We start from the raw sequence: 26,796 nt of genomic DNA, 5'->3' as shown, positions 1-26,796 counted from the left end.
AATGTCTGTTAAATAAGTAATTTATAGTTGAGCTGTATTTTAAGCTTGTTGAAGTGTACTTAATTTATCTTACTGCTTTTGAATTAGGACAATTTCAAAACTTGAAGCTCAAGTCAAGCAAGTAGAGCATGAGAATATGTTAAGTCTTCGTCATAATTCAAAAACTCCCATGAGACCCTCATATGCCAAGTAAGTTACTTTGTTTAATCTCTGTGAAACTAGTAATAGGTAAAGCCTGTAATTGAGCTGAGATGCTCATCTGTCTAAATTGTGAGGAAGACAGGGTTAAATGTCATCACAGATCTTATGTGTGAAAGCATCTTACTGTTAGATATCATGAAAACTCTTAGGCAGAGGCATTTGCCAAAAGGAGGAAATAGCAGAAGCAGATTGGGACTGAGGAGAATTGGGATGGTTTTTGGTTTTTGACTCTGCCCAGCTGTGTGACCTCAGATGAATCGCTTAATTTTTTTGGAGCTCAATCTTATTATCTGTAAAAACAAGGACATTGGACTACAACATCTCAGAAGGTCTTTTAGCCCTTGTGCTCAATTACTCAGTCGTGTCTAACTCTTTGTGATCCCATGGACTGGAGCCTACCAGGCTCATCTGTCCATGGGATTTTCCAGGCAAGAATACTGGAGTGAGTTGCCGTAGCTAACTTCCAGAAATTTCATTCCTGTGTTAATGAAAAACTTATGATGATGGATCTGCGTTAGGTTGTGTGAATTTTTCTTTTTAGTTTTTCCAGATTAGCTTTGTTACAAGGTAAGAACATTATCTTGATGAGACATTTACAGAGTAAGTTTTTTCATAATTTGAATTGTTTTTTATTATGATTTTGATGTAAAAAAGTAATAAAGAGTAGATTATAACTTCCTAATATTGACATTTTATCAGTAAAATTTTAAATGGTATTGTTAACCTTTTTAAGTTGTAATTGTCAAATGAGAAACTTTTTCTAAATTTTTACTAATTAATCTTATGTGGAACATAATGAATTATTTAAAGAAAAAAATATGTAAATAACTGAAGTTGGTTGTTTGAGATTGAACAAAAGGAAGGACCAAGGTTTGCCGGCGGGGGAAAGGCCTTTCTGAGGAGGGGACATGTAAGCAGAGAGGTAAGACATGTGTGGAGTCGTTCAGGAGAGAGGTGTAGAGGGGAGGGAGTGTTCCAGACAGAGTCAGTGGTCTTGCTGAGATCTGAGGAAGGAGAGAGCTTAGTTTTATGTTTGAAGAATGCAGAGGAGGCTTGTGTGGCCTTACTGTTCCCATCATACATAACTGTCTAAGCCACGGTCAAGGGTTTGGGTTTTACTCTTAGTCCATTGGGGAACCTTTGAAGGGCTTTTTGTATAGTAAAATTGTGTCACCTGATTTATAATTTTGTTCAATGAACTTGCCATGAGGAAGGGAAAAGAGTAGAACCAGACTAATTAGACTCTTGAAGAGCTTGGAGAGAGATGGTATTAGCTGGGTTGTGGCCATAGAAATGGGTAGAGGGGAAGGATTTGAGAAGATTCTGGAGGTAGAAGCCACAGAACATGGTTTTGAGTTGGATGGAGGATAAGAAAGGGAGGTGTCAGATAAGGCCAGGTAAAACCTTTGTTTCTGTCTTGAACAGCTAACGGTATCACATTGAACCAGGGAAGAGATGGGAAGAGCAGACCATGAAGTAAAGATCAGAATTTCCATCTTGAATATTTTAGTGAGTGAGAGATTCATGTGAATTCCAAGTGGAACTCAAGCAGGGGATGATAGATTTGCATTTGGAGTGCAGAAAGAAGACTGGAGTTATAAATTCTAGAGTTTTGTCTTTGTAGGTGGCCCTTAAAGTTATTGGATGGATGAGTGTATGTAGTGAGAAGTGAGTCCAGGTCAGAGCTCTGAAGAGCCCCAGTGTTTTGGTTTTGGGTAGAGAAGGAGCTGGAAAAGGAAACTGAGAAATAGCTGCTAAAAAACAGGAGGAAGACTGAAACAGCTACCATGAGAACCAGTGAGATAAAGACTGAGTGTCCATTGCATTTGCAAGCTGGGGATTCCTGATGACCTGGAGAGCCATTTATGTAGAGCCATAGAAGCAGAAGCCAGTTGGGAATGTATTGAATGAAGAGTGAGTGAAAACAACCTAGGATTCTAACAGCTGTAATGTCAGTGTATTGTGATATGTTTATGCATAATACTGCTCAGTGTGACCGTATACAGACTAGATCAGGGATTGACAAGCGAGAGCTCCCTGGCCAAATCCAGGCCTGCAGCCTGTTTCTGTAGGGTCTGTGAGCAAAGAATGGTTTTTGTTTTTAATTTTTCGGGGAAAAGTTTCATGATAAGTGAAAATTATATGAAATTCAGCTTTTTAGTTCAGTTCAGTCACTCAGTCGTGTCCAAGTCTTTGCGACCCCATGAACCGCAGCATACCAGGCCTCCCTGCCCGTCACCAATTTCCGGAGTCCGCCCAAACCCATGTCCACTGAGTCAGTGATGCCATCCAACCATCTCATCCTCTGTCGTCCCCTTCTCCTCCTGCCCTCAATCTTTCCCAGCATTGGGGTCTTTTCAAATGAGTCAGCGCTTCACATCAGGTGGCCAAAGTATTGGAGTTTCAGCTTCAACATCAGTCCTTCCAATGAATATTCAGGACTGATCTCCTTTAGGATGGACTAGTTGGATCTCCTTGCAGTCCAAGGGACTCTCAAGAGTCTTCTCCAACACCATAGTTCAAAAGCATCATTCTTTGGCACTCAGCTTTCTTTATAGTCCAACTCTCACATCCATACGTGACCACTGGAAAAACCATAGCCTTGACTAGACAGACCTTTGTTGACAAAGTAATGTCTCTGCTTTTCAATATGCTGTCTAGGTTGGTCATAACTTCCCTTCCAAGGAGTAAGCGTCTTTTAATTTCATGGCTTCAGTCACCATCTGCAGTGATTTTGGAGCCCAGAAAAATAAAGTCAGCCACTGTTTCCGCTGTTTCCCCATCTATTTCCCATGAAGTGATGGGACCAGATGCCATGATCTTAGTTTTCTGAACGTTGAGCTTTAAGCCAACTTTTTCACTCTCCTCTTTCACTTTCATCAAAAGGCTCTTTAGTTCTTCTTCACTTTCTGCCATAAGGGTGGTGTCATCTGCATATCTGAAGTTATTGATATTTCTCCTAGCAATCTTGATTCCAGCTTATGCTTCCTCCAGCCCAGCGTCTCTCATGATGTACTACTCTGCATATAAGTTAAATAAGCAGGGTGACAATATACAGCCTTGACGTACTCCTTTTCCTATTTGGAACCAGTCTGTTGTTCCATGTCTAGTTCTAACTGTTGCTTCCTGACCTGCATACAGGTTTCTCAAGAGGCAGGTCAGGTGGTCTGGTATTCCCATCTCCTTCAGAATTTTCCACAGTTTATTGTGATCCACACAGTCAAAGGCTTTGGCATAGTCAATAAAGCAGAAATAGATGTTTTCCTGGAACTCCCTTGCTTTTTGGATGATCCATCGGATGTTGGCAATTTGATCTCTGGTTCCTCTGCCTTTTCTAAAACCAGCCTGAACATCTGGAAGTTCATGGTTCACGTATTGCTGAAGCCTGGCTTGGAGAATTTTAAGCATTACTTTACTAGCATGTGAGATGAGTGCAATTGTGTGGTAGTTGTAGCATTCTTTGGCATTGCCTTTCTTTGGGATTGGAATGAAAACTGACCTTTTCCAGTCCTGTGGCCACTGCTGAGTTTTCCAAATTTGCTGGCATATTGAGTGCAGCACTTTCACAGCATCATCTTTCAGGATTTGAAATAGCTCAACTGGAATTCCATCACCTCCACTAGCTTTGTTCATAGTGATGCTTCCTAAGGCCCATTTGACTTCACATTCCAGGATGTCTGGCTCTAGGTGAGTGATCACACCATTGTGATTATCTGGGTCATGAAGATCTTTTTTGTACAGTTCTTCTGTATATTCTTGCCACCTCTTCTTAATAGCTTCTGCTTTTGTTAGGTCCCTACCATTTCTGTCCTTTATTGAGCCCATCTTTGCATGAAATGTTTGCTTGGTATCTAAATTTTCTTGAAGAGATCTCAGCTTTTAGTGTCCATAAATAAAGTTTGATTGGCTCACATCCAAGTTTATTCACTTACATGCTGTCTAGAGCTGTCCATGGAATTTTCCAAGCCAGAATACTGGAGTGAGTGGCCATTCCCTTCTCCAGGGGATCTTCCCAACCCAAGAATCAAACCCAGGTCTCCCGCACTGCAGGCAGATTCTTTACCAGCTGAGCCACCAAGGAAGCCCTTTCACTTTCACATTGAATTCTTTGGCAACTTCTTGTGTAGTTGTAAGACGATCAGCTTCAATGATGGCTCTTAATTGGTTGTTGTAAACTTCCAATGGCTGGTCACTGCACTCCTCATTTTGAAGGCTCTTGTCTCCTTTGCAAAACTTCTTGAATCACCACTGCACTGTACTTTCCTTAGCGGTTCCTGGGCCCAATGCATTGTTGGTGTTGCAAGTTGTCTCCAATGCTTTACAACCCATTTTGAATTTGAATTAAAAAAAAAAAGTCACTTGAATTTGCTTCTCATCTAACATCATTTCTATAGTCTAAATAAATATAAACAGCAAGTAGTAAGTCATTAGCAAAAACAAATAAAGAAAGCACATTAAAATTATATATAACATAACCACATTTAAGAAGGTATTCCATCTGAGGGAGAAGGTGAGGGTGGGACGTTCTGGGAGAATAGCATTGAAACATGTATATTATCATATGTGAAACAGAACACCATTCCATGTTCGATGCATGAGACAAGGGCTCAGGGCCAGGGCAATGGGATGACCCAGAGGGATGGGATGGGGAGGGAGGTGGGAGGGGGGTCCAGGAAGGGGAACACATGTCAACCCATGGCTGATTCATGTCAATGTATGGCAAAAACTATTACAATATTGTAAAGTAATTAGCCCCCAACTAAAATAAATAAATGTATAAAAAAAAAAGAAGAAGGTATTCCAGTACCAAATAGCAGGGTTCAACAGTGCAAAATCTCAATTACTTTTTCCCCAACCTAATAGGTATTTGGAGTAGGAATGGCAACCCACTCCAGTATTCTTGCCTGGAAAATTCATGGGCAGAGGAACCTGGTGAGCTGCAGTCCAAGGGGTTGCAAAGAGTCAGATAGAGCTGAGCACCTGAGCACGCATACAGTAGATATTTACCTTAGAGAAGTTCTTATGTATGCTTATTATAGCATTGCTGAAAGGGAGTACATTGAAAGCTAAACATTCACCAACAGGGGAAAGGATAAGTAACTTGTGATACAGTCACACTGTGGGTAAATGATTAAAATGGTAGAGGTTTATATATGCATTAACATGGGTATGTCTCAAACAGAATGTTGAGTAGAAAAAGCATTAAAAGGATGTGTACATTGTGCTCTTTATGTAATTTTAAAAAACATAAACAACCAGAAATATGCTTTTTATGTCTTAAAATTAAAAACACATATGGTAAGATGTTAGCATTTGTTAAAACTATGGGCGAGTGCTTGTTATGGTACTCCTTGTAATTTTCTAAAAATGTTTGAAATGATTCTTCATTTAAAAACTGAGGGGAAGAGGAGTGACTGGGATTGAAATGAAAATAGATGAGACAACCCTTTAAAAAAAGTTTGGTTGTGAAAAGGTGCAGAGAGAGGAAGACAGGAGTTCCTGTCTCCTGGTTTCTGTTTTCTCTCTGGAGGGTGATGGGTGGTTATCACCTGACAGTCAAGGCTGGGGTGAGGGGTTTGAGGAGAGTGGAGAGGGTGTCAGATAGTCGTATTTGGGGAATTGGAGCTCCTTGATTACAGGAAGACGTGTTGGCAGCCAGTGTCGGGCGTCCACTTGAGATAGCGATTCTCTCTGATGATGCCCCAGTCTACACAGGCAGGCAGCTTCTTTCCCGCAAAGCTCAGCTGTAAAAATACAGACACTGAAGTAAAGTGAGGTCATTGTAGGCATCCAGGCTTAGGTCTTGCTGCAGCCAGGTGTGCCGGAAAGTGAGTGGAGAAGGGGTTCCAGGCAATGAGTAATGATCAGCAGGAGAGTGTCCTGGGTTGGGGGTGGGTGGTAAAGAGGAGCTGTAAAGCCAGGAGGGGCTGACACCCAGGGAAGGGGGAGGCCCAGGGTCACGGGCCTTGAGTTGAGAGTGTTGTGCATGCAGATGCTTGAGCATGGGAGTCAGAAGGATCTTGGAGGTTTGATTTCCTTTTTTAAAAAATATTTATTTGGCTGCTCTGGGTCTTAGTTGCAGCATGCAGGATTTTTAGTTGCAGCATTCAGACTCTCAGTTGCAGCATGTGGGGTCTAGTTCCCTGAATGGGGATCGAAGCTGGGGCCCCTGCATTGGGAGCGCAAAGTCTTAGCCACAGGACAACCAGGGAAGTCCCTGGAGGTTTGATTTCTGAGGGGACTGTCTTCTCTAGGGTGATAAAGTCCAGTGAGCATCCTCTGAGAGTTGCGTGGTTGGCGGGAGGTGGAGCAGCTCCCATGTGCATGGGAAGGGTGCTCAGGACGAGGGCAGGTGCTACCAGAGGATGGTAGAATGAGCTTCAGACAGGCTGTGCTTCACAGGAACGGAGGCAGGAATGTCCTGGTCTAGAGTGGCACTTCTCAGTACAGCACGGCCCTTCTCCACAGAGCTGTTTAAATCTAGCTGTGTTGCAAGCATTCATGAGTTTGTGTGTATGTGGCTGATGGCTATGGTATTGGACTCTGCAGATGGAAGGCCTTTTCTGTCTTTACAGAAAATTCTGTGAGCCCTCCTGGTCTAGGAGGGAGAGGCAGGACCGTCCTTCATCCCCTGGCCCTGAGCTCTGATGGCCATAAAGGGTGTGAAGCATGGTGAGGGGCTGGGCAGGGGTGTTCAGAGCTGTGTGCACGTGAATACACCAAGTCTTGAGGCTAGATTTAGTTCAAGGCATTCACAAACTATGAAATTTTCTAGGTGTGAGCTAGATGTTTTGTTTAAGCTATGCGTTGATTTGTCAAAGATTTGTCTTCTTGTTCTTCCGAGACCAAGAAGAGCAATTCAGTTGGAACTGAAAACCTTCAAATAGAGTTCGTCTAGCTACAACGATGAGATTGTTCTCTGTGGTCTTTCAATCCCTGGGTAAATGTGGAAATAGTATTTCAGAGCAGGTTGTTTGCTGTCTGTGCTCAGTCTAAACCAGAGCACAGACTTTGCAGCGTCTGAGCACACTTCTCGTCCTCACAGCACACTGGCGGGCTCAGATGTCAGCCGGAGGAAGTGGCTGATCCCGGGAGCGGAGCATTCCATCTTCACTGGGCAGCCCCTGGACACCAAGGTGGACAGCCAGCCAGAGGACACCTACCTTCCTGGGTGAGACAGCTCCATCGAAGATCTCATTTAGGCACTCTTAGGTTTTCTTAAGAGATTTCAATTGCCTTTCAAAGTTCAGGAAGGTTTAAAGAGCCATCTCCTTGTTCCTTTCATGTCTTAATTTTGAGGATATGATTTTTCTTTTGCTTTGAAAGGCTAGTACTTTTAGGAAATTTTCCTTTCAAAGGCTGTGCAGAGCCTCTGCACTTGTGCCCCTGGCATAGCCATGTGCCCTGTGCATGGGCTTGCAGTTAGGACACGAGGTTGATCCTCACCCTATGGATCACCAGAGCCCCCAGAAGCAACCTCATTCATTTCCCCCAGAGTGCCTTATAAATATTATATTTCTCTGTGTGCTTCCCTGGTGTCTCAGTGGTTAAGAACCCACCTGCTAATGCAGGAGATGCTGGTTCGATCCCTGGGTCAGGAAGATCCCCTGGAGAAGGGCGTGGCAACCCACTCCAGTATTCTTGCCTGGGAAATCCCATAGACAGAGGAGCCTGGTGGGCTACAATCTATGAGGTCACAAGAGAGACCGACACGACTTAGCAACTAAACAATAACCTGCACTAGGCTGTGAAAAGGACTGGGAAACACTCGTCTTTAACAGCTTCAGTTCTATTGATTTGTATTGAAAAGCGTACGTATTCATTGTGGAGTGTAACTCTCAACCCTCATGTTATTCCTCTAGTCTAGTAATAATCCCAGTAAACTATCTTAGTTCAGGCTGTTACAGCAGATTACCCTTGACTGGGTGGCTTAAGCAACAAACGGTTACTTTCTACAGCTCTGGAGGTGGGCAGTCTGAGATCAGGGTGCCAGCATGTCTGGGGCCTGATTCTGTCCTCACGTGGCCTTTCCTTGGCACATGTGTGGAGGGAGAGATCAAGATACCTCTTCCTCTTTTTATAAAGGTATTAACCCCAGTGTAGGGGCTTCACTCACATGTTATCATCAAAACCTAATCACCTTCAAGGCCCCACCTCCCCGCCCCCCACATACACACCATCCTGTTGAGAATAAGAATTCATCATAAGAATCACATTCAACATAAGAATTTTGGGGAGACACAAAATATTCAGGTCATAGCACTGTGTGTCTTGTAATTACTATTTAAGGTACCATTCTTCTCTGGAAAAGGATCTTTCACCTGGAAGTTCACCAAGTTTATTGATAAAAAATCAGAGAGAGACTTTAGACACACCAATCATGAAAGCTTTGAAAGAACTCGATGAAGAAAAAGTATTTAAGAATTGGGGCACACAGACAGAGAAAGAGGATACTTCAAATAGTAAGTATTTTATTCCTTGTCTGATAGAAATATAGATGCATACATAGATCTCCTCCCCTTTCTCCCCCAACTATATACCTTCTTAAAGTGATATGCCTCATGCCTCAAGTAATAAAATAAAAAGTTAAATTTATTTTCCTGCTGCTTCAGCCCTATTTCAGACAGTTGAATCCACTAGTTGTTAATGTATCATTGTCATTACATACATACTTTTTATACAAAGTAAATGACATATTAGTCTCTGTTATTAAAGATTTCTGTGACATTCTTAAGGATATTCGAAACTTTCTACCTCAGTTTGTCTTACTTGCACACATCAGAAAGTTACAACAGGCATTTGGAGTTCATAAAGTGAGATGTAACATTTCCTATGCTCCCTTTCTTGCTTACTGAGCATCTGTCAGTAGGACAAGAAGTCTGTTTATTTTTTAATAATTTTATTTGTTTATTTTTGGCTGTGCTGGGTCTTAGTTGCCACACAGGCTTTTCTCTAGTTGCAGCCAGCAGGGGCTACTCTTTGTTGTGGCTCCTCTCTTCACTGCAGTGGCGTCTCTTGTGGAGGACAGGCTCTAGGGAGTGTGGGCTTCAGTAGTTGCAGCGCGTGGGCTCAGTAGTAGGAACTCCTGGGCTCTAAAACAGGCTTAATAGTTAAGGCGCTCAAGCTTATTTGCTCCACAGCGTGTGGGATCTTCCCAGATCAGGGATTGAACCTGTGTCTCCTGCATTGGCAGGCAGATTCTTTACCACAGAGCCACCAGGGAAGCCCAAGAAGTGTGTTTAATACTTGAAATGTATTTCACAGGTCCAGGCACTTGTACTTTCTCTGGCGCTTATTTGGTCAGGCCTGCTAATCACGTCATTAACATCTTCGGCATCGCATTTCCTAAGCAGTATCTCCTAGTAAATAAATTAGTGACCTGTTTTCCAAAAATAAACTCTCTTGAAAAATCACCTTGAATGCCAGTTGTAAACAGAGAACCAGAATGAATTCATTAAAAACTCCTACATTTTTCTTCATCAAGTGTTTTCATTGTAATGTGGTGCATTTGCAAATAATCATTATAGTCTAGATAGAAGAATTGCTTGCTTTTTGTAACCATCTGTTGATGAAGGCAGATAACTGAAGCTAGGTTTGTTTTGTTTTTTACATTTTTCTGATACAGAATTGGTAAATCCTCGGCCAGCTGACTCTTCAGTCAATGCAAGTCGGTCCCCAGAGAAAGGTGCCCAGCAAAGACAAAAGAGGTTTAATTCTGCTTCACAGAGATCGTCATCTTTGCCACCTTCAAATCGTAAATCGAGTACTCCAAGTAAGGGTTAGAGGTTTCTGTCTCGGTCTTGGAAGAGTGACATCTGAGCTATACACATTGACCCTTTCTGCTTCCCTTATGCTCTTCCTAGCACCTAGTACGGTTCTCTGAACACTGAATCTCTAAATGCCATCTTGTTCAGTAACGCTGTCTGATTGCACAGTTACTATGACCATAACTGAAGAAATTCTCACTGTTTATCAAAGTGAGATTTTTATGTGTGTCCCAAAATGTTTTGCAACTAATACCACTTCAGTTTTTGAATCAAACTCAGCTATTTTGATGACTGATTAATTAAACATTAGTTCAAGCAAATTAAGCTAGCCTGAAAAAAAGCTGTTTTTTTTTTTTTTTCACGTAGTTACCTAAAGTTACTCAGCATAGGTCAACTTTTTCTTTAGCCGGTTGCAAGTATGATTTTAAAGTTAAGCATTGGATTTCTGTATCCTTAATTTCCATTTTCGTAAGCAGCTGAAGAAATTCATATATGACTGTGCTCTTAGAAATGTTCATAGGTGCACTGGTGTTTCCATCTTATTTCCAGTCGACTTCTAAAATCTTGAAAAACCAGTTTTGAGACAGAGCACTGCAACGACAGTCTGATAGAGTAAAATGTGGCCGGTGGTTTCCTCTAGATAGTTAGAAGTGTGAATTGTTTTAATTTTGTATACTCTTGTTTATCTTTCAAAAAGTTTTACAGTGAGAATGTTTTCTTTTTAAAGTTAGTTTTTCTTTCAGTACTTTTCTGTGTTCTGCCAACATAGCCTATACATAGAAGGAAAAGACTGTCCCCTCTTCATCTTCCTCTGTAGCAAAAAGAGAGATTATGTTAACACCAGTGACCGTGGCGTATAGTCCAAAGCGATCCCCTAAAGAAAATTTGTCCCCAGGATTTAGTCATCTACTTAGCAAAAATGAAAGCAGTCCAATTCGGTAAGTTCTCTAAACCTGTAGAATAAAATATGTATAGAATTGATTTTTTTTTTTTAATGTCAACTTTTACATCTAGCTAACACTAATTTTCCAGTTGTCAGTGGGGATTCTGTGGATTTAAATCATTTAAATAAACACCCTACTAAAAATAAAAAAGTACTGTAATACACGAAAACAGTTTTTAACCATGTAAACTGGCTACTATAAAATTTAAATACTGCCTCAGAACCCCTTCCAGCTTTTTGGATATAGAATAATTCTTTGTTTTCCTAAAAAGGTTTAAGGTATAAGGAAAACTGGGGTCCATTTGTACAAGAAAGTGGGCTATCCTGGTATGGCCCTGGCACTAAACATCAGTTTACCTGTGCTCCTGAAGGCTGTTCTCTCTGAAGGGTGGTCTGCAGTGTGTGCTGTGGTGGGAGACGACCACTGACTCCTAAGACATGAGAGTGGCCCGGCTCTGTCAGGCTGTTGGGGAAAATTAACGAAGCACAGTGAACCTCAGTTTCCTCTTCTATAAAACAAGGATAATAATGCCTACCTGCTTATTTCATATGGTTGTTACAAAGATCAGATGAGATTATGTATCAGTAAATGCTTTAAGTCGCCAGTATGTAAATATAATTTTGTGTTAGAAAATATTATTTAAATTTCAGTTTTAAAAAATATATGACCACCTTTCTGTCTTGAAAAATATGTAAATATGTGAGTTATCTTGGATGCCAGCTCATCTGTCTAGTGGAGAATAGGGAACATCAGTTAACATTTTTTTCTCACAAGTAACTTGCTTCATTCAATAGATTTGATATACTTTTGGATGATTTAGATACTGTTCCTGTGTCTACTGTACAACGTTCCAATCCAAGGAAACAACTCCAGTTTCTTCCTCTAGATGACTCGGAAGGTATCTTTTCCTAAAAAATTATTAATTATGGTTTTAGCCATTCATTTTGTGAGTTTCTGGTATCAAGGCTCTAGATGTCACTATAGCCTGCACTTAAATCTTTCTTTACCCAAGGACCTCTAAAAATAAGCATTTTTGACGCTCGTATTGTTTGTAAGTGTTATCCTCATTGGAAAGTTGGGAAACTGAGGTCAGGGGATGTTAATGTTTAATTACCAGGGCCATACTATTCACTTTTTTATATTCTATAACTTATATACAACTTAGGCTTTGGATGTTTTTTCCTTTTTCTCAATTGTACTTTCCATTTGAAATAAAATTATAAAATAATATACGTGAAATTGCTTGGGCAGGCCCTTAAAATGCTAACTCTGTAATGTTGATATATATCCACTAAATGTGTTGCTTAGTTTTTAAACTTTTTTTGCTTCAAGTTTACAGAAAGTTTGCATACGTTTATTTAGGGGAGATGTGAAGATTGTCAGACTGAGGGAAAGGTTTTTAGAATTCTGTGGAGAAAAAGCTAAGTATATATGACTGATTACATATTTTCTTTTCATTACGTTTTTTGACCGTGTAGCAGCCATTTCCAGAAAGTGAAGTTGGGTAGCATATTTAGTATGTACATGCTCTCTGAGAAGAGTTGATAAGGAAGAAATTTCTTTTCTCTCTGGCAGAAAAAAAATACTCAGAAAAAGCCACTGACATCCATGTTAATCATAGCTCTTCCCCCGAACCATTGCCAAATGGAGTGAAGAAAGTCTCTGTGAGACCAGCCTGGGAGAAGAGCAAGTCAGTTAGCTATGAACAGTGTCAGCCTGTCTCCACAGCACCACAGGGTAACAATTTTGAGTATACAGCAAAGATAAGGACCCTAGCTGAAACGGAACGGTTTTTTGATGAACTTACAAAAGAAAAAGACCAGGTAAAAACAACCAAAAAAAAATGTTTTATATCTTTGTCTGAGCTTAGTACATATGTCTGAGGAACAGTCAGAAGGGAATTATTGAGTCAAACACAGGAAGTTACTGTTGATGCCATACAAAGCTGTACTGGAAACATGTGTGAACCGAGCTGTCGTTACTATTGTGTCAGAGGGAACTTAGGTGAAGTCGAGATGGACAAGAAAATACTAGGCTGAAGTCTTTTCTTTCCATTCTGTTATAACCATCCTTGCCAGTAATTAGAATTCCCCTATTTTTATATAAACTTTTTTTGTATGTGTTACCAGATTGAGGCAGCACTAAGCCGAATGCCTTCTACTGGAGGACGAGTCACTTTGCAGACAAGATTAAATCAGGTGAAGTGTCTTAGCTTGAATCTACTTTGGAGGCCTGATGCTAGTCGGTGCTCCATTTAACCATGAGGATTTTTTTTCTTCTAATTTTAAAAAAGTACTTATTTACTTATTTATGGCTGTGCTGGGTTTTTGTTGGCCGTGTGCTGGCTTTCTCTAGCTGTGGTGCGTGGGCTTCTTTCACTGGTTCCTCTTGTTGCAGAGCATGGGCTTTAGAGCGAGGGCTCAGTAGTTGTGGCACATGGGTTTAGTTGCCCTGAGGTGTGTGGGATCCTAGCTCCTGGACCTGGGATCAAACCTATGTCCCCTGCATTGGCAGGCGGATTGTTAACCACTGGACCACCAGGGAGGTCCCCACGGCCCCCACAGTGGTTCTTTAATGTCAGTTTTTAGGCATACTGAAACAGTCGATCAGAACTTTTAGCCTTTAGGGGAAGCGTTTGGGTAATGACAGCATATTTTATAACTTGATGCTAGCTTTCAGGAACAAAGTGATTTTACTTGATACTTCCAAGAAAAAGGCATTCATGCCATCATGTTTTCAAGAAACTAACTTGGGAGCAAATGGCAAGATGTCTGTTAACAGATTTCTACATTGTTAAGGCTCTCACATTAAATCTCTCTTTTTGTGTTTTGTTTTTTCCTCCCCAAACTGCAAATTATTTCTGAATCTCTTTCCATTTAGTAAACATGCAAAACAGTGGCACTTTGCGACTAGAATAGATGTGAGGTTAAAAAGAGAGATGTGATTCCATTATTGAGCAGGAGATGGTGCAGGTGAAATGGCCCGTGTGCCTTTCTTTTAGTTGCTTTTCAAAGAGAATTATCAATAAAATGCATGAAACCATGTTAAATCTCTTCATGTAACATTTTAAACATCACATCAGTGCTGTGTCTCATATAACTGCATGCTTTGGCTTTTCAGTGCCTTAATGTCAGTAAAAGTTCACTCTCAGATTGATCTGTGATATCGGAAGGAAAGAGAGACATAGAAGAAGAGGTCTTTTTCTAGGTTTTTACTTACGAATCCTACACAAGCATCCTCAGCCCTTTTTTTGTTGTTGCCCTTTGTCTTCTTATTGTATTGAAACAGCTTTGACATACATGACCAGAAACTAAGGCCCTTTAAAGGTCTTATTTTAAAAGCTTGTTGGGTCTTCCCTGGTGGCTCAGTGGTAAAGAATCTGCCTGCCAGTGAAGGAGACATGAGTTTGATCCCCAGTCCAGGAAGATCCCACATGGGATCTTCGTTATCTTTAACGTCTCTTTTTTTCTGACTTTCTTTCATTGTCTTTGTTGCTCTGAAAGTTTTTATTCAATAATTGGTAAGACTCAACACATGAAACTCATTTTTAAGTAGTTTACTGAGAAATTTCCTGGTGGTCCAGTGGTTAGGACTCTGCGATTCCCCTGCAGGCAGCACAGGTTTGATCCTGGTCCCAGATCCCACAAGTCACAAGTTGCAGCCAAAAATAAATAAATAAAACAGTTTATTGGGAAGGCAGAAGAAAAACTTGTTGGTTCTCTCATTCTAAATGTATCTGAAACATTTGGTTCCATATATGTTTACATAATGATGATAGGCTCTTTATGAAGTGAAGTGAAAGTCACTCAGTCGTGTCCGACTCTTTGCGACCCCATTGACTGGTCCATGGAATTCTCCAGGCCAGAATACTGGAGTGGGTAGCCTTTCCCTTCTCCAAGGGATCTTCCCAACCCAGGGACTGAACCTAGGTCTCCCACATTGCAGGCGGATTCTTTACCAGCTGAGCCACAAGGGAAGCCCACAAATCCTGGAGTGTGTGGCCTATCCTTTCTCCAGTGGATCTTCCTGACCCAGAAATTGGATTCTTTACCAACTGAGCTATCAGGGAGGCCCAAGCTCCTTATAATTGTATTTATTTTTATTTTTGGCTATGCTGGGTCTTTGCTGCTGTGTGGACTTTTCTCTAGTGGTGGTGGGTGGGCTTCTTGTTGTGACTTCTCTTGTTGTAGACTTCGGTAGTTGTGGCTCCCTGGCTCTAGAGCACAGGCTCAGTAGTTGTGGCACACGGGCTTAGCTGCTTTGCAGCATGTGGGATCTTCCTGGACCAGGGATCAAACTCATGTCTCCTTCACTGGCAGGCGGATTCTTTACCACTGAGCCACCAGGGAAGTCCCAACAAGCTCTTAAAAGAAGACTTTTAAAGGGCCTTAGTTTCTGGTCATGTATGTCAAAGCTGTTTCAATACAGTAAGAAGACAAAGGGCAACAGGAAAAAAAGGGCTGAGGATGCTTGTGTAGGATTCCTAAGTAAAAAAGTGCAAAAAAAGATGAAAAATGCTCTGCCTCACTAATGAGTTAAAAAAACAAACACACATTTAAACAAAAGCATAATTTTTAAGGCTTCCCAGGAGGCTCAGTGGTAAAGAAACTGCCTGCCAGTCAGTGCAGGAGCCACAGGAGCCGTGGGTTTGATAACTGGGTGGGAAAAATCTGGAGAAGGAAATGACAACCCACTCCAGTATTCTTGCCTGGAGAATCCCATGGACAGAGGGGCCTGGTGGGTTACAGTCCATGGGGTTGCAAAGACTTGGACACAACTGAGCACACACATGTGCATGCATCGTTTTTAATCTTGTACATTGGCAGATGTAAAACAAAAAAAAAACAATGATACCTGGGCTAGGGAAAAGCTTATCCTTCAACACTGAGTAAGGAGAAAGTGTCACAGACTTCCTGGAATTCAGCTTGACATGTATCCAAAGCTTTAAAATTATACATTTTTTTGGACTTAGCATTTTTCCTTTAGGAAATGATTCCTAAGGCAATATTTCTAGGAATGTGTAGAGACATGTTTCAGAATATATATTTGATTTAAAATGATCTCGTAAAGGATATTCCATAACAAGAAAGTTAAATTGAAAAACATTCTAAAGAAGTGTTTGATCTTTTTCTAAAAAATGATGTTCCTATCTACATAAAAAAACTGGAAAGAGGAACAGTGGTTATTACTTTTTGCTCTTCTATCTTCTGAATATTCTAAAAATGAACTGTTAATTTCTTACAGTGAAAGTTGTTGAAGAGAAAAGTTTTAGGTTTTATTTCAGGATACTGTTGGAGTTAGTACTGAATAAAATACCTAAAGTGGTGAATATATATTTCAGGTATTTAACAGTAGTAGTGTTTATTTTAAAATAGCAGTTGTTACACTGATTCAATGTACAATCTCTTGTTTCTTAGAAAGGTCTCCTCCGGCATTTTTCCTTTTTAGCCTAGAAATTTTGGTCAGAAGAAAGTTATCTGATATAACTGGGTTATAGCACCAATCAGATGTGTCCATTTTTTCTGGGGAAATGTATGAAGAACCTTCTAGGTGCCTCCTATACTGTTCTCAGTTCAGTGGAGTCAAATAATTCTCTCCTTCTAGAGAATTGGGTTGCTGTTGCTATAATTTCCACATAGTGTATCAAACATATTGAGAATATTTAAAGATCAGCAGTTACCTTGAATGGTTGAAAAGTTGATTTATGTTTATAGTTTAAATGAAATAATGTCAAGGGCGATTTGTATAAAAGCCAAAATAATTTTAATTTTGATGTTTAAACTTGCTCATTTGCTGAGAGAGAGGTCATTTTGGTGGTACTTATAGAATTGGTGAACTCGGTAGAATTCTGATTAAGTTTTTCCCTTTATTTTCACCCAGGAAGCCTTGGAAGATCGTTTGGAGAAGGTTAATCGAGAGCTGGGTTCTGTTCGCATGACGTTAAAGAAATTCCATGTTTTGCGCACCTCTGCAAATCTTTGAGATTTGTAGTCATTAAATTTTGAGACATTTTTGTTTGCACTAATGTATAATTATGCACTCAAAAAAGGCAAACTATTTTGTACTGTTTCTAAGCCTTCAGACGTAGTTTTACAATCATGCTATTCTTTACACTTGCTATTTTATACTTCAGATGGCCACATATTTTCAAGATATTTTTGTTATGCTCAGGAATCTCTTGTATATTTTACTATTTAAAAAGTATTATTTTTAAATAGTATACGTCTCCTGTTTATATCAAGAATAAAGAAATATAACAGGGGAGGCAGCTTTGTTTCTAAACATAGTGTTATCCTTTTACGATGAACTTTGCACAGCAATTTTATAAACTTGTTCTACATTGTGAATATGGTTCTAGTTTTTTTAAATAAATGCTTAAGAAGAGCTTCCATAGTAATAGAGTAATACATGCTGAATGCAAAAAAAAAAAGCATACCCTACATTTAGCTGTGTTAAAGTTATTTTAAAAATGGTAATGTAATTCCTGTTTGAAACGTGTCTTAGAGTGAATATTAGAGTTAATAATGGAAATGTTGGAAATAATGGAATATTGGAAAGCTCTGTTTCCCTTAAGCTTTCTTATTTGTAAGAAAGAAAAATGCTAGAGATGGAAATCTCTAGTTTTGTGATATATGTAGTACTTTCCAGAAAAAGTCATTTGGAGAGCTGTAGCTTTCTGCCCTGCCCATCTTTCTGAATGTAACTTGTGCACCTTTGACAATGAGGTGATAAAAAGCTTTGATGAAATACAGGCCACCACCAAGTGAGGTTGTAAAAGCAGTTTCCTCAGTGTGCAAGGCCTCAGCTGTCAGATTGTCAGGAAGACATTTTTTAACATCTCTCCACCATCCCCCTATCCCCCCACCCTCCCAATGAAGAAAAACACTTCCATAGTAGCTGCTGTAAGAACAGTAGGTGGAGGTCAGAGCAGCTTATGCTGCTTGTTACTGCACAGGTAATGTGTCTAGATAGAGCTCTGTGCCTTTCGATTGGTCTTGCTGGGGGGCTCCAGCCCGCTGCCTTGGCAGTGCCTCCTGCTCTCAGAAATTCACGTAGGCAGGGGGCTGTGATCTGACCAGAAGTATGGCAGGTAGAGGTCCTGACTGCTGGTCAAGGTCCAGGCTCCTCAGCTGCTCACTTTTTTGGTGGCCAGTCAGAACCCAGTGCCCACATATTCAGTCAAGCTCAGTATGTGTTGATAAACAAGACTCATTCCACACTTTCAACACTGATTCCCACTGATTCAGGTTTTAAAGTTTGGTTTACTTTTGAGCTTTTCCTCCTCCTCCCTGTGGCTCTTAATAGCATGTAGCCAAGCCACCGATACTCCACTAGGGTCTGTGTATGCCTTCGAGCAGGGATCTCAGAGAATCTTTGAGCACCCTTCACCAAAGCTTCCTCTGCCTGAGCTCCAGGCCTGGCTCCCTCCTCAGGCTCCCTGCTCAGCGTTGTGGGGGGTTCTCAGCAAGGGGAACCGACTGACAGCTGCCTCTCCTGCTCCTTCCTGTCCATGAATCAAACCTTTGCTCCCACCTCCTGCAACCTGTTGAAGACCTCCGGGCTAATCAGTTAGTCATCAGAATCAAGTGCCTTACTCCCGGGATTTTTTTCTAGTCTTTTTTTTTTTTCTTTCTTGCCTTTTAATCTCCTAGTTCTAGTGAAGAAAACGTTCATTTTAATCAATCTCCAGTATAGCTGTGTCAAAACTTAATAAAAGGACTGACTTTACTGGTGATACTCCCTTTAATATGTTCCTATACATGACATTAAAAACGCACTTGAAAATTGTTAGCCTGTTTCATTGTTCCCTGCTTTTATTGTAAAGTCTGTTACATTCCAAAGAATAGGAAATTGCCCTTTCAGAAGAGATTAGAGTTTTATCTTACCAGGGAGTTATCATCTTAGTAGTCATATTCCAGTATTTAAGCCCCATTAAAGTGTCTTCTGTGCCTCTCAGAAAATATGTGATTTGATTTGTGACATGTCATAAACTGGAAGTATCAGTCACTTCAGAAATTAAAAAAAAATTCTTTTCTCTCCATAGCTGTGAAGAGGGACACCAAGGAAAATCCTTCCAACCGTCTTTCCTTTTGGTAATGCTTGACGTACAACTACTCTGTTTAAAAACAACCTAAAAGCTGGAAAGGTGACTACCTTAAAAAGCAACTGTTATATCCCAGGGAGGTAAACTATACTTTCATTGCTGGCCGCAGTTAGGTTTTTTTACTAAGTGAATCTTCCACTTCTAGGAAGTGCCATTTAAAATTCAAATAGAGTTACTGCTCTCCTGTCACCCAGACCTGCCACCTTCCTTTCACTGAAACGCCTGAGGGAGGAGTGTGCTTGACTGCTTGAAGGTGCCAAGTGGATGTAGCTACTAATCCACACTAGGACTGCAGGAGCTGGACAGGGGACAGGTGAGCCAGACCTGGGTCACAGCCTGCTCAGGCTTTCCCCCATGTAAAGATAAGATGATAAGCTTCCTTCCATTGTGGGAGATGGTATGCAAAGTGCCTGGTGTCTCTTAAGTTTTCAATCGGTAGTACATTTCAGATTCATTCTGAATTATTAAATAGGCTTTTGAAGCAGTGATTTCAGTCCTTTCTAAGAAAAGTAGACCATGTCCCTAGCAATTGACTTAAAAACTGCCTTGGGCTGGTTGACATACGTTAGGTGGTCAAAGATGTTCTCTCCATCTTTTTGCAAAAAATGAGCTTTCTCAGGGTTTAAATATGCTTCCCTCTGGTGTTTTTTTTTTTTTTCATGAGTAATTGATGACCTCTGTAGTAAGTTCAGATACCCTGCAATCTTAAATGTGATTTGGGGGTTGTTTGATATAAGCTGTTTTGCCAAAAAAAGTATTGGCAATGTAATAAAAATAATTGCTCCTTTGAATGTTCCATAATTAGATTTCTAAAGTTGCTGGCCTGTGAAGCAGGACCACACAAAGGAAGAGGATGCCACTGAATGTTTGAAAGTTAACATGAAGTTTATGATTTGCTTTTGGAGTTTGATAAGCAACCAGAATTTGTTCCCGTTTTTAACTTGGAAAAGCCAGGTGCTTGGCTGAATGCTATTTGAATTCTGAGAAGTTAGACATTTCTGTCATTTTGATTTTTAGACATCTCAAAAGCAGTTTTCAGTAAATTTTAATGTGCCACTTGTGCTGTGAGTCTTTAAGAAGCTTTAGAAAATAAATATCGATACATATCTAGTACCCTTTAGGAATCATAGGCAAATCGTATTTACCCATCACAAGTGATTGTACATGGTTATGAAATTTGCAGGTCTGATTAAGTGAATTATACTGCACAAATTTTGTGGGAAATAATTTCCCGCCTTGCCAAGAGTTCTGTGGCAGTTTAATAATAAACTACATCAGTATTCTTAGGACCTGTGTTACTAAGCTTTCCCCTTCTGATTTGTGTTCTATTTCAATAGACCCCTCTCAAATAGGAGGAATCAAGCCATAACTTTGCATTTGCTGGACATTATATGCCATGTCATTGCTGTGACTACAGACTTCAAAGATAATGTTTTATTCACAATTTCACTGTAACCATGACCAAAACAGTGAGAAATCTGCTTCCTGTAGTGCTACTGACATTAGATAAAGACCAGTCCTTGTTGCAGTTTTTAAATCTAGTCAAATGCTGGAGTGATGAAATTGTAAGCTCCGTGAGAGCAGGGACCATCTCTTTGCATACAGGCACTCAATAAATATTTGTGGATACAAACATCTGTGCTATCAGTGTATTTATTCCTGCTGGCCAGTTGCGGGCTCTGGTTTTTAATGGTGTTAAGTCCTCTGAGTTACTGGTCTGGGGGCAGGCACTGCAGGGTTACAAGGGCAGCTGTCCAGGGGCTCTGTTTTGACTGGCCTACAGGCAGAGAGCCTCACTCCGGAAATCTATATGCTCTGAAAACTTTTTTTTTTACCTTTATCAAAAAAGTAAAGGTCAAGGCAGAAGTAGCAGTGAAAGGATCTGTCGCCCAGTTTGGCTTCCACAGATCCTCAGGCAAGGAGGGTGCCTGTGCAGGAGACAGATGATGACTCAATCCTTGGCCGACTCAGAACAGCAGCTGGGGCTGGAAACCTTTACTGGGTCTTAGGGTGCCTCTTGGTGGAGGGAAGGAGTTGGCCCATTCAGTGTCCAAGGAGATGGGACAGCCTTTGGTCTGGGTTGTTCTCTCTCTGACTTGATCTGAACTTGTCTTGGGCTGCTTTTAACTTCACCTTACACTTGCCCTCCCAGGGGGAAGCGCTCCCTGGCTCCTTTCAACCTGAGAAAGTGATACTTAATGATAAGTAAACTACCCCTAGGTTTGGGGTGTGCCCTGTTTAATTCAGTTACTTCAAATCTTGACAAATAAGGCCATCCTTGGTTAATCTAAATATATACTTCATGATTTAAATATCACTCAGTACCCTCTTGGTCCAGCTGGAGTGGCCAGTCTGGTCGGAATATCAAGATGAAGCTATTTCTGATCCCCTGCCAGTTCCTTCTTGAGGTCAGGGACTAGAACTTACCCTCTGGCTACTACTACTGCCACGCCTTCTGATGACAGAAGAGCATTTTCATTTTTCGGTCCAGACCATATTTGGTGTCCTGAGGAGAGAACTCCTGGTTGCCTCTATTTGTGCAAATCGGGTTGGTAACGGATAAAAGCACCAGGTGTCAAGGTCTGGACTTCCATTGACTACCTTTGGTTTGCCCACACATTCCAAATGCCTTCCTTAGTTTTCTGCAGCTTGTTCCCCTTTATTCTGTCATTTTACTCCCAAAGGACTCGGTTTTTCTTTTTTTTTTCATTTTCTGTAAATCTGCTCGTTCCTTTCCCCTCGTAGTGTTGGGGGTGGGGGGTGTCTCCTGGCAAGTGAGGCTGACTGTTAAAAGGGCCAAGAGGTCGTGGGCCGGGGCCTCCCCTCGTGGAAGTGACCTCCAGGCCTTTGGGGGGTCGCCTGGGCAAGCGCAGACCCGGCGCCCGAGCGGGGCTGCCAAGTTTGTCGGGTTTCTCCAGGCGGAGGCTGGCCCTCGCGGCGGGCGGGCGGGCGGAGGCGGCGGGCGGCTCCCCGCGTGGCCTGACGGAGGCGCAGGCCCACCGCCGAGTGAGGGAATGCGAGGCGGGCCCGGCGCGCACGGGCAGCAGCGGCCGCTGGGGCGCGCGGGGCACGGCGGCGCCGCCGTGTAGAGCTGTCAGGCCGGTCCGCGGGCGCGCCCTGCCCCGCGCCCCGCCGGCCGCCGCTTCCATCCCCGCCCGCGGCCCGCGCTCCGAGCGCTCAGACCCGAGGCGGCCCGCACGTGCGCCCGCCAGCCGCCCGCCCGCCGACGGTCGGGGAGCATGCCCGCGGGAGCCCGGCCGCTCGCCCGGGGCCAGCTGGCGGCGGCGGCGGCGGCGCGTGGAGCCGCGGGGCGCAGCCGGCCGGGCCAGGGCCACCGGGTCGGAGTCTCCCGGGCCGCGTGAGGCGGCGGCGGCCCAGCGCGGCCGAAGAGGACGGAGCAGCGCGCGCCGCGCGGAGCGGGGTGAGTGTCTCCGCGGCCCGGCCGGAAGGCGGCGCGGCTGGGCCCCCTCCTCAGGCCCGCAGCGAACCCGGCGGGGGGGGGTGCCGGGCTCGGGGCGGGGACCCCCCCCCCCCCGCACCGGCCGGGCGGGCGGCAGCTCCGGGAGGCCCCGGCTCGCCCTCCTGGTCGGCGCCGGGGGGAAAAGCGGGAGACCCGGGCCCCCCGCCCCGCGCTGGGAGGAGGGTGTGGCGCGCCGGGACGGGGGCTGAGGAAATCCGCCCCCAGCCCGGCACCCCCGCCCCCGCCCCCTAAGCACTGGCCCTCCGGATTCGGGGGTTGGGGGGGGCCCAATGCTAATTCCGAATTTTCGTCGTTTCAGGCTGGGGCGCGGAGGGCTCCCCTCCCCCAGTGACAAGTGTCACGGCGGCCCAGGGGCAGGTGTGTGTGCAGTGCTGGGCCTGCCCCGGCCGGCCTGCGCTCCTGACCGAGGGGTCGGGAGGAAGTGGTGGCCACAGCCCTCCATCCAGCCCTCTGCGCTTCTCGCCTCCTCCAGCCCTGGCCTGCCTGGGTGGGTACCCGGGGCTTAAGCGTGGGGTGACCCTCAGAGAGAGGGGGCCAGGACTTGGAAGAAGTGCTCCCGGTGTCCCCCTCGCTGGAGGAAAAATCTGGCCCATCTCCATCCCTTGAGTCGCCCTTTCCTGTTGTAAAACCTGCGGTGCCAGCTCTGTGTCAGCGCAGCCATCTCCCTCCCTATCCCTCTCAGCCTTTCTTATGGGGGGGCGAAGTGCAGGGCCGCTGGGTGACTTGGGGAGGGGAAGACTCCTGAGTCCCCCCTCCCCCATAACGTGCAGCTAATTCTCCCTTAGGAAAACCTCCAATGGACGTTCTGAGTAAATAGAGTGTGTTTGCTAGGCAAATGTCATTTCAAGGCAAATCTTCTAGCTCTATCCCCTTTCAACCCATTTGCTGCCCCCTGTGTAAATTCTAGATTCCTCATCCTACATTCCTGTCCCTACCTCTGAAATATGGGCTAGGGCAGCAAATCCCAGGCCTGCCCACCTCCTCCTCTCTAGAATCAGAGTTCTTCAGAGGGGACCTTCTTTGAGCATCTTTCTCCATCCACTGCTAGCTCTCTCCCCAGTCCCCACTGGGGAGCCATTGGGGTGGCAGGCTAGACCCTTCCCTCCTTTCTGAAGGGAATGCTCCCTTTCATTTGAGTCTTCCCCATGGCCAAGCCCCCAGTGTGACTCATCTCTGCTCTAAACTCCCATTGTACCTTATCTGGGTCTCTTGTGTGACTCTTATCGCCACCTGCCTTATTTTATAGTTACTTTTGTACCTGGCTTATCTCCCCTGCTGGATTGTCAGCTCTTGGAGGATGGAGGACCAGGGTGGGGTTCAATTCATCTCTGGTCCTGCCCTGGGTCGGCATCCTGGGCACTGTCAGCATTAGTGTCTGGATGGAGTAGAAGTCCCCACCCCAGCTTACCTCTGGGACCCTAGCTTGTCTGACTCCTGGACTGTCCCTGTTAAATTCTTCTCTGGCGATTGGAAGAGACTCCCAGCCCTCTTCCTTTGCAGAGAGAAACACCATGAGTTAGGAAGGGCCGTTTTTCTTGTAGGGAGTGACTTGCCAAATGACTAGGACAGTACATGCTCTGCTATGAGGATGGCCAGGCACAGACTGTGGGCTCTCTGGGCCCTGGGTGTGGAATGGACTTCTCTCTTTGGCCTTCCGCACTTGTCGGGCATGGGAGGCAGTAGAGAACCAGACTGGGATTCAAGGTTCCAGGCCTGGCCCTCCCATAACGTCTGTAACTAAGTCACCAGGTTTCTCTTGATCTTGGTTGGTCCTTCCTTATGGAATCTGAAAGAAAATTCCTCTGCTTCTGTGAGGGCCTGCAGGATCTGGGCCCTGCATCCTCTGCCTTTTTGACTGTTTGTTACCGAGATCCAGGCTTGTCTTCACTGGCCTTACCAGGTGGAGTCCATCACCTCTACCTTTGTGCCTCACGCTAATTCAACTTACCGCGAAGAATGGCAGTTGAATGGCAGTTGAATGTTATCCTGTGCCTCCCTGCTAGACTGAGCTCCTAGGGGAGCGGAGGTTGGCCCTAAATTTCCTTTCTCTGCCTCTCCCGTGCCTGGCACATGGGAGGCTCTAGGGAAAAGGTCTATGGGATAAAGGTGAGAAGCTAAGAGCCCTTGTCCCAGTTGACTGTACATTCTCTCTCACAGGGACCCAACTTTGCCTTTCTCCCTATCTAGAGGCTTGTTTTAAAACCGCGCAGATGGGGACTTCCCCGGTGATCCAGTGCCTAAGACTCTGTGTTTCCACAGCAGAGGGCTCGGGGTTTGATCCCTGGTCAGGGATGTTCTGCAAGCCGTGAGGTGTGGCCAAAGAAAAAAATACATGAATGAAATGAAGCAGGCAGATGTTCTCCTCACCATCCCATCCCGTTCAGGCTTTCCAACTTGGTCTCTGAGAAGAGCCAGTCATGGAGAACGGTACCATTCATCTGTAGAGATCAGAGGCGGAAACTTCTGGTGCTTCAAGATCTCTGCCTGGCTGCTTTTGGAAAAGACAATGGAGTAGAGGGTGAGGGGGTGTGTGCTCCGTTGTGGAAGGCCAGTGATCTCATGCCTGTGTCCTAGCCATGGGCAGGAAAGGTGAGCCGTCCTGAGTGAGCAGTCACATGCTTCCAGGCCCCTTCCCCACCCCTTCTCAGCCTTGCGGACAGCCCTCCCAAAACCTGCCCACCAGGACCCCCTACCACCAGACACCGATGTAGCTAAGTGGTCTTTTATTTGTTTTTAATAATGAAGGTTTTAAAAAGTATTTATTTATTTTTTGGCTGTCCTGGGTCTTTGCTGCCGTGTGGACTTCTTTCTAGTTGTGGTGAGCGGGGGCTGCTCTCTAGTTGCTGTTCGTGGGCTTCTCATTGCGGTGGCTTCTCTTGTGGCAAAGCACAGGCTCTAGAGCATTCGTGCTTCTAGTTATTGCACGTAGGCTCAGTAGTTGTGGCGCACGGGCTTAGTTGCTCCAAGGTATGTGGGATCCTCCTGGACCAGGGATCGAACCCGTGTCCCCTGCACTGGCAGGCAGATTCTTAACCACTGGACCACCAGAGAAACCTCGCTAAGTGGTCTTCAAGTGACTTCTCTCTACGTCCTTCCATCAACGTTTGTTAGGCTTTCACTAGGTACCCAGGACGTTATCAAGTAGTGCCATGGCAGCCATGGCAAATCCTTGTCCGCTCTGCTCTAAAACCCGGGGTAATGAACAAGGGGGACGTTGCTCCCTCTCTGCTCAAGTCTTCTTAGAATCGTGTATGAAAAATTGATTTTAGAATTTAGAAGCTTTGCCTCCCCTGTGTACAGGGAAAGTAAGTTGTTTCCTTTGATCATAGGAAGGAAGATGGGGAAGGAAATATGTTTGGTATGTGTGCTGTATATACAGTGTGCACAAGGCTGCCCCATGCACCCTGCAAGTGAGGTGGTGGTCACCCTCCTTTCTCCCAGAGAAAGAAGCTGAGACACAGAGAGGTTAACCCACTTGCCCAAAGGCTCTACGGGTTTCTACCCAATTCTGCTGGACTCTGCTCATTCCACCTGCACTATCTTTCTGACTGATTCAGGTCACCTCCTCTTCCCTGGCTTCCAGGATGCTGGACGGACAACGCGATATGTTCATATAGAGACTATATTCACTCACCCTCGTAGTCAGCATACTGATTTCTACTTTCCTTTACTGTCTATGTGCGTATATATACAGATGTGTGAATCTGTCTTTATAAGTCATCACAAAGGGTTTCTGGAAAACTGGACATATAAAATAGAGTTGAATACAATAAGTAACATCGAACGTAAAACTTCGACTCATGGTGTGGTTAGGGAGATTCGCCCCACGGGTAACATGGGGCGTGCTGTGGCTTAAACAGCAGGCAAGGTTCAGAGGAGGAGACGCCCTTTCTGGGTAAGGCGGTCAGAGTTGACTTCCTGGAAGAGGTGGGATTTGAAGGAAGCCTTGAAGAATGGGTGGAGTTTTGATAGTCACAACACCTGGAAAGGTGTGTAGAATTTAGAGTTTCAAATCTGTGGTTATCACCAGGGCCCTTCCAGAAAAGTTTCCTGTGGAAAAGGAGAGAAAATGGGGAGACTGGTGGTGCCTTTTCAGGTCTTCTCCAGCCTTGCAGGAGGCTCTGGGAACACTGGAGCCTTGAGGACTGCACCCCGTTAAGGATGAGTGATGCCAGAGAAGAGAAGTGACTTGCCCAAGACTTGCCCCGAAACCTGGAACCTAGGTCCCTAATTACCAGCTCGGTGCTGGCTCTTGTTACTGGCGGGGGTTGACAACAGGCAGCAGCCCTGTACATCGGT

The 26,796-nt window shown here is 44.0% G+C and overlaps 2 protein-coding genes across 58 annotated transcripts in view; both read left to right on the top strand.

Annotated features, from left to right (window-relative positions):
• MPHOSPH9 (M-phase phosphoprotein 9) overlaps window positions 1–20,649 on the top strand; it is a 57,303-nt gene extending 36,654 nt beyond the window's left edge. For 12 of the 50 annotated variants that reach the window (XM_081540317.1, XM_081540309.1, XM_081540304.1 and 9 more), the window contains 9 exons: window positions 88–189; window positions 7,247–7,372; window positions 8,491–8,663; window positions 9,827–9,973; window positions 10,786–10,906; window positions 11,707–11,810; window positions 12,488–12,735; window positions 13,042–13,110; window positions 16,793–16,933. In XM_081540317.1, the coding sequence (XP_081396443.1) occupies window positions 88–189; window positions 7,247–7,372; window positions 8,491–8,663; window positions 9,827–9,973; window positions 10,786–10,906; window positions 11,707–11,810; window positions 12,488–12,735; window positions 13,042–13,110; window positions 16,793–16,894 (1,192 nt within the window). In that variant the 3' untranslated portion in view covers window positions 16,895–16,933. Of the gene's footprint in view, window positions 1–87; window positions 190–7,246; window positions 7,373–8,490; window positions 8,664–9,826; window positions 9,974–10,785; window positions 10,907–11,706; window positions 11,811–12,487; window positions 12,736–13,041; window positions 13,143–16,792; window positions 16,934–18,956; window positions 19,097–19,161; window positions 19,330–19,821 lie in introns of those variants that run through there. The other 38 variants (XM_081540323.1, XM_081540310.1, XM_081540305.1 and 35 more) reach the window with 13 other exon arrangements.
• Window positions 20,650–22,034: 1,385 nt separating this feature from the next.
• The window catches only part of PITPNM2 (phosphatidylinositol transfer protein membrane associated 2), a 157,182-nt gene continuing 152,420 nt past the window's right edge, over window positions 22,035–26,796 (top strand). For 6 of the 8 annotated variants that reach the window (XM_081540212.1, XM_081540207.1, XM_081540208.1 and 3 more), the window contains exon 1: window positions 22,035–22,437. The gene's annotated coding sequence lies outside the window, so the exon portion shown is untranslated. Of the gene's footprint in view, window positions 22,438–22,795; window positions 22,985–26,796 lie in introns of all 8 variants that reach the window. The other 2 variants (XM_081540216.1, XM_081540220.1) reach the window with 1 other exon arrangement.

Source organism: Giraffa tippelskirchi, chromosome 11 (assembly GCF_054371585.1).
Source record: "Giraffa tippelskirchi isolate mGirTip1 chromosome 11, T2T-mGirTip1v1.2.pri, whole genome shotgun sequence".
Classification (NCBI taxonomy): domain Eukaryota; kingdom Metazoa; phylum Chordata; class Mammalia; order Artiodactyla; family Giraffidae; genus Giraffa; species Giraffa tippelskirchi.
Note: the sequence above shows the minus strand (reverse complement) of the source record. Positions and strands in the feature narration are given on the sequence as shown.